General features: G+C 44.2%; 2 protein-coding genes across 7 annotated transcripts in view; both read right to left on the reverse strand.

The window, feature by feature from the left end:
- The window catches only part of LOC105559680 (probable histone-binding protein Caf1), a 6,580-nt gene extending 3,998 nt beyond the window's left edge, over positions 1-2,582 (reverse strand). For 2 of the 5 annotated variants that reach the window (XM_012008173.1, XM_012008171.1), the window contains exons 1-2: positions 2,430-2,582; positions 1-235 (exon numbers count right to left, since the gene is read on the reverse strand). In XM_012008173.1, the coding sequence (XP_011863563.1) occupies positions 1-217 (217 nt within the window). In that variant the 5' untranslated portion in view covers positions 218-235; positions 2,430-2,582. Of the gene's footprint in view, positions 236-2,115; positions 2,129-2,429 lie in introns of those variants that run through there. The other 3 variants (XM_012008176.1, XM_012008174.1, XM_012008172.1) reach the window with 2 other exon arrangements.
- Positions 2,583-3,730: 1,148 nt separating this feature from the next.
- LOC105559683 (iron-sulfur protein NUBPL) overlaps positions 3,731-5,796 on the reverse strand; it is a 3,696-nt gene continuing 1,630 nt past the window's right edge. Inside the window, exons 2-4 of one of the 2 annotated variants that reach the window (XM_012008181.1) lie at positions 4,724-5,050; positions 4,258-4,631; positions 3,731-4,126 (exon numbers count right to left, since the gene is read on the reverse strand). In XM_012008181.1, coding sequence (XP_011863571.1) covers positions 3,960-4,126; positions 4,258-4,631; positions 4,724-4,989 — 807 coding nt within the window. In that variant the 5' untranslated portion in view covers positions 4,990-5,050 and the 3' untranslated portion in view covers positions 3,731-3,959. Of the gene's footprint in view, positions 4,127-4,257; positions 4,632-4,723; positions 5,056-5,796 lie in introns of both variants that reach the window. The other variant, XM_012008180.1, reaches the window with a different exon arrangement.

Consider the following 5,796-nt stretch of genomic DNA (forward strand, 5'->3'; position numbering starts at 1 on the left):
CTGCTGTTGGACTTTTATTTCCCTCTATCATATCTGCTGTTGGATTGTTATTTTCCTCCGTTGTATTAAATTCTTGTTCGTCTCTTCTCCTCTTTATACGTGCAGGATGTCTCTTGCGAATGCTACGTTTCTCGTCTGATTCCGGGCTTAATTCAAGATTTACCTTCGTAATCTTTGAGAGAGTGTCCGTGTAGCATACGCGACGGTTACGTTCCATTTGGAAGATCAGCGAAAACTAAATCAGAGACGGCTGTGACTCGTCGAGAACATCGTCGCGAGAATATGTAGTGTCATATAAACAAACTTTAAGGTTGCCCATAGGAAATGTAAATAAGTGTCGCTAACAGTCCCGCTACACAATCGATTGTTGGTTCGAGGGCTCGATTCTCGAGATCATTCAAAAGAGAGACGTATGCGGGAATACTGCTCTCACAGAAAAGTCGCAAGTTTAATTGACTATTCGCGTGGCTTCTGGCCAATCGACTTGCAACCTTTCTGTAAGGGCAGAACTTTCGCATACGCATGTCTCTCGAGTTGAACCCATCGAACCCCAGTATTCGAAATCACCTTCCGCAAGAACTGTGCAGCCAACCGGAGAACATATGTTCCAACAAGTTAGCCCCGGTTTCACCAACGTCGTTTAACTTTAAGCTTGACTCAATTCGTTCTCTGTCTCTTTCCAACTCTGTCACTCTAGAAAGAGGCAAACGTGAATTAAACTAAGATTAAAGTTAAGCGACGATTGGTGAAACCGGGCCTAAATTTTCACTAGAACCACACTCTCTCGCCATTTGTACCGCGATTTATCACTAAGGTAAACCCTAAGGTGAATATCAATTTTGATTACTACCAATCGTACATACTTGAAAATTAAAGCGAGATATAATTATTTGTGCATTAAAGTTTCAGTAATTCGAAGTTACGAGTACTTTGTGGCAAAATCGAAAGCATAATCGTTAGAGTATTATTACCATTGTCGTACGACAAACTTTTTAAGCGCGTTGATCGGCTACGGAAATTTCTAGATACTCGACAACTTTTCTATCCCGCAGCCAATCAGTGTGCTTGAAAAATTTGTCGTACAACAAATGTAATGCCAGCCTAAGGGCCTGAGCAGAACAGCTGTCTTGCATTCTTAAGTCACAGGACAGTTATTGTACGTTACTTTAAGACAAAGATAAAACACAAGTTATTGTCTTAAGAGTACAAGACAGCCATTCTGCTCGGGTCCTTAAGGCCTGTGGCCACGATGCTAGAACTTGGTCCAAGTTCTAGTCCCGAGAAATGCGTAGCCAATCGACTTGCAGCTTTCATGGAATAGCTGCAACTTGACTGGCTACACCTTTCTCGAAACTAGAACTTGGACCAAGTTCTAGCGTCGTGGGCGCAGGCCTTTGGAAATGTGTTGCCACTCAACTTGCAGCTTTTACGGAATAGCTGCAAGTTAATTGGCTACACATTTCTCGAAACTACAGCTTGGACCAAGTTCTAGGCATCGTGGACGCGGGCCTTTAGCCCCATATTAAGGCCAATGTCCACGATGCTAGAACTTGGTCCAAGAACATTGGGCTTTATGTTTGTCGTACGCCTCGTAGTCGGAATTTTCTAGCAACGCTTGGGTCTGGTTTCACCAACGTTGCTTAAACTTAGCTTGATTCGTTCTTCGTCTCTTTCCAACTGTTACTTCGGTAAGAGACGAAACATGAATTAAACTGAGAGTAAAGTTAGGCGTTCGGTGAGACCGGGACCTAACAAACGCACTCGGACGACCTGTACCCTACACCATAGTGAAAATGCTAAGAGTGAACGGTCTCTTTCTAACCGTCCCCTTCGAAAGAGACGAAGCCGCTCGCTTTCGGCACTTTCACTGTACTTATATTGTAAGATACAGAATTTACCCACGAGATTCGTATCCAAAATGATCTTAAATATGAAAACGAACTACGAATACCGGCCTGTGGCCCACAGTCCGAATCCTCTTCTATCGATATAAGTGACCACAAAAGATCCCTTCGGCCAATAAGAATCCTTCAAAAGCAATTTTGGCGACAGTCTTAACGTTAAAAGAAAATTCCGAATACATATATATATATATACTATGGTGGCAATTATAACCGCGCGTCGCGTCGCGCATCGCGCTAGACAGAACCGGCATGGAGAGACGCGGGACTCTCCGTGTCTTTTGGCGCCACGAAACGTGGGCAGGATGTCGCGCGTCGTTCGAATCCTTCCTCGTCGCGGCCGCAGCCGCGTGACGACGCGGAAAACCGAGAGCGATCGCGCCGCGCTCCCGGCGGGAAGGCGGCAACGTGTCGGCTCGACGGGGCGTCCCTTCCGCAGACGATCGCCGACCGCGCACGTTCGCGTTTTCGCCGGGAAGGTGAGGCGAGCTCGACCGAGACCGTTATCTAAAATAAGCGTGTCCTTACCGCCGTCCTTGTCCGTCATCATTGATCCTTAGTAAATTCGTTAATTCGAGAGATAACTGCGCGGCAGAGCACCGTCCACGACGCGGCCCGCCAAAATCGAGAAAACCAAGTGCCGACGGGACGCTGGACGAGTCCGATCGCAGCGACGGACTAAGCCCCGTTCGCAACGCGGCGACGCAGAAAATGGCGGCGCGCTGGGCGATTTCCATTAAGCCTCCACGATCCCAAGAACTGTGTCCAAATTCTAAAGCCCGCTGCAGACGATGCTATTTTTCCTGCTGGATTGCTTGCAATTTAGTAAATTACTATCATTGCACCACTCAGCATTCAGGATTCCTAGTAACTTACTAAATTGCAAGCAATCCAGCAGGAAAAATAGCATCGTCTGCAGCGGGCTTAATACCGAGAAATGCGTAGCCAACCACCTTGCAGTTCTTATGGAATAGCTGCAGGTTGACTGGGTACACATTTCTCGAAACTAGGGCTGCTTTCGCGAGAGGATCAAAATGATCCGGATTAAAATGACCCTGTGCTATGATTGGTCAAATCTGAAATTTCGTAGCATCACATTGAAATTTTGCTCAATGAAATTCCAGATTTGACCAATCACTGGGTCATTTTAATCCGGATCATTTTGATCTTCTCGCGAAAGCAGCTCTGAACTTGGATCAAGTTCCAGCATCGTGGACATAGGCCTTTAGCCACGTTCAGCAGGCACAACTGTTGAGTGAGCGCTCAATGATTTCTTAACGTGATTGGCTGGATCTAAAAGTATTAACCAATCATACTGATCGCTCACTCAACAGTTGTGTCTGCTGAACGCGGCCAATGATTTCTTAATATGATTGGCTGGATCTAAAAGTATTAACCAATCATACTGGATCATACTTGGATCAAGTTCTAGCATCGTGGACGCAGGCCTCGAGTTCGATGCTTCGTTTTTGAACGTTGAATTGTCCATTCCTACCAATGGAGATTACTTAGAAACTTTAATTTCGGTTCAATTCACTTTTTAGCTTCTTCTAACTCTAATGTTCATCGATGCAGATTAATATTTATTTCGGTCTCACGTAAGTACGCATTTGACCAATCAGAACGAAGTACACTAAACTTGAAATTGGTGAATTTTACTCTCATTGGTCAAATTTTATTCCGTTTCAATCGTAACATCCGTAGTGTAGTGGAAATAGACAATGGATTTGTTCATTGCAGCTACAATGCGCTGTACCTTCTGACACTTAAAATAAAAATATATATTTAATTAGATTTATAGAGACAGGAAAACAAAGTACAAAAAATTCCGCTGTAAAAACCGACCTAAAGACAAGAAAAAATTGACACTTGCGTATAAATTCGTATTTAAATATAAATTACTACGAAGATTACAATTTATTGAGGAACGCATTTACCTGTAATTATTCTCCTTCTTTTTAAAGCTATATGTACGTGCACCCAAAAACATGTAATTGTTAGAATACTACAAGAAGATAGGAGAAAGTGTAGCTCGAGCGCCAAGTCATTCTTGTTTTATCACTCATTTATTTCCTGCTTATTTAAAAATGTAACAACGTGTTCTGCTAACTCCCTATAAGCTTCTGCTTGTCTGCTCTTTGGTGCCGCTAGGACAATGGGTTTGCCACTGTCCGAACTTTCCGCGATGCTTTCGTGCATCGGTACCTTCTGCAAAATATCCACATCTGCGACAAACCGTGGAAAAGACATTATATATTTCTGCTATAAACATTTGTATGAATTATAATTTACACCTTCGGTTCAGCTACGTCTTCTTAATAATCACGAAATAATGTAATCGACAATGGCTTATTACCAAGTTCTTTGGCTAACGTGAGCGTGGCGTTGCCGAAGAGTGGCACCTCCGTCTGGCATCTCGGACACGTAACGCTGCTCATATTCTCCACAATACCGGCAACGGGGATGTCCAACTTCTTGAACATATTCGCGCCTCTCCTGGTCACCTCCAGCGCGACTTTCTGCGGCGTCGTCACCAGCAACGCACCGGCAATAAAGAGAGTCTGGATCAGAGAGAGATGCGTATCCCCTGTCCCGGGAGGAGTGTCGATCACGAGATAATCCAGCGGCCCCCACGCAACCTGATTCACCAGCTTGTCCAGCGCGCTCATCACCATCAGCCCTCTCCAAACTACTGGTGATTTCTCGTCGATTAAAAATCCCATGGACATACTGTGAAATATTAAAAGTATTAAATATTATAAAAATTGCGTAAAACACCTCGTTTATAACCAATCGTTTGAAAGCGCCCGGCAATTAATCACCATTTCACACCGTAATTTACAAGAGGCTCCATAAGGTTGTCTCGATTCAGCACAGGTGACTCGTGTATGTTCATCATCAGAGGTACAGAGGGTCCGAAAACGTCGGCATCCAGCAATCCTACAGACCTCTTTGGTTCAATAATTTTCAGGGCGGTTGCCAGATTCACGGCGGTGGTCGATTTCCCAACGCCGCCCTTGCCGGAGGCGATTAGAAAAATTTGTTTAACGCCCTTTATGCGTTTTCGTTTCGGAAGACCGCGCGCCATGACCTCCCTCTGTCTAGCTTCAAGATTCTCTTGCTTGCCCCTGGTCGAGTCGACTATCGTGCTGTACTGAAACAAGCCAAGAAAAATAGAAATAACTGAGAGGATCGTCAACAAAATACATAATGAAATCTTTCATTAATGCAAATTTATTAAGTCCCTCTTCAAATTCTTAGGCCCGGTCTACAATGAGTTGTTAGAAGTCAGAACTAAATGTCAATCCTTTTTCTTCCTGGGTGAAAGAGAAAGGATTAACATATATAGTTCCAACTTCTGACTAACGACTAACCCTCGGTCCACAGTCTTGCTTTAAGTAAGCTGTAAGCCGTAAGAAATTAACCAATCACAGGTGAAAATGATTAACCAACCACAGGCATTTATTTCCCTCACTTTAGGCCTGTGTCCACGATGCTAGAACTTGGTCCAAGTTCTAGTTTCAAGAAATGTGTGGCCAATCAACTTGCAGCTATTCCATAAAAGCTGCACGTTGATTGGCTACACATTTCTCGGGACTAGAACTTGGACCAAATTCTAGCATCGTGGACACAGGCCTTTTCACCTGTGATTCGTTAATTTCTTACGGCTCAAGGCTTGCAGCTCACTTAAAACAAGATTGTGGACCAGGGGTAAGTCGGTGTCGGAAGTCAACTTAGTCAATGCACAAAGAATTGTTGTAGACACGTGTCTTAGGCTGATGGCAGAGAACAATCCGTAAACGCTTAAGACTGTCTCAGTCGTAGACGTAGGGCAAGGCAGAGAGAAACGTAAGTCGTGAAAGGCTATTGTATATTTAAGGCCAATGTCCACGAT

The sequence above is a fragment of the Vollenhovia emeryi genome, unplaced genomic scaffold (assembly GCF_000949405.1).
Source record: "Vollenhovia emeryi isolate VEMERY1.0 unplaced genomic scaffold, V.emery_V1.0 DF939260.1, whole genome shotgun sequence".
NCBI classification, from domain to species: domain Eukaryota; kingdom Metazoa; phylum Arthropoda; class Insecta; order Hymenoptera; family Formicidae; genus Vollenhovia; species Vollenhovia emeryi.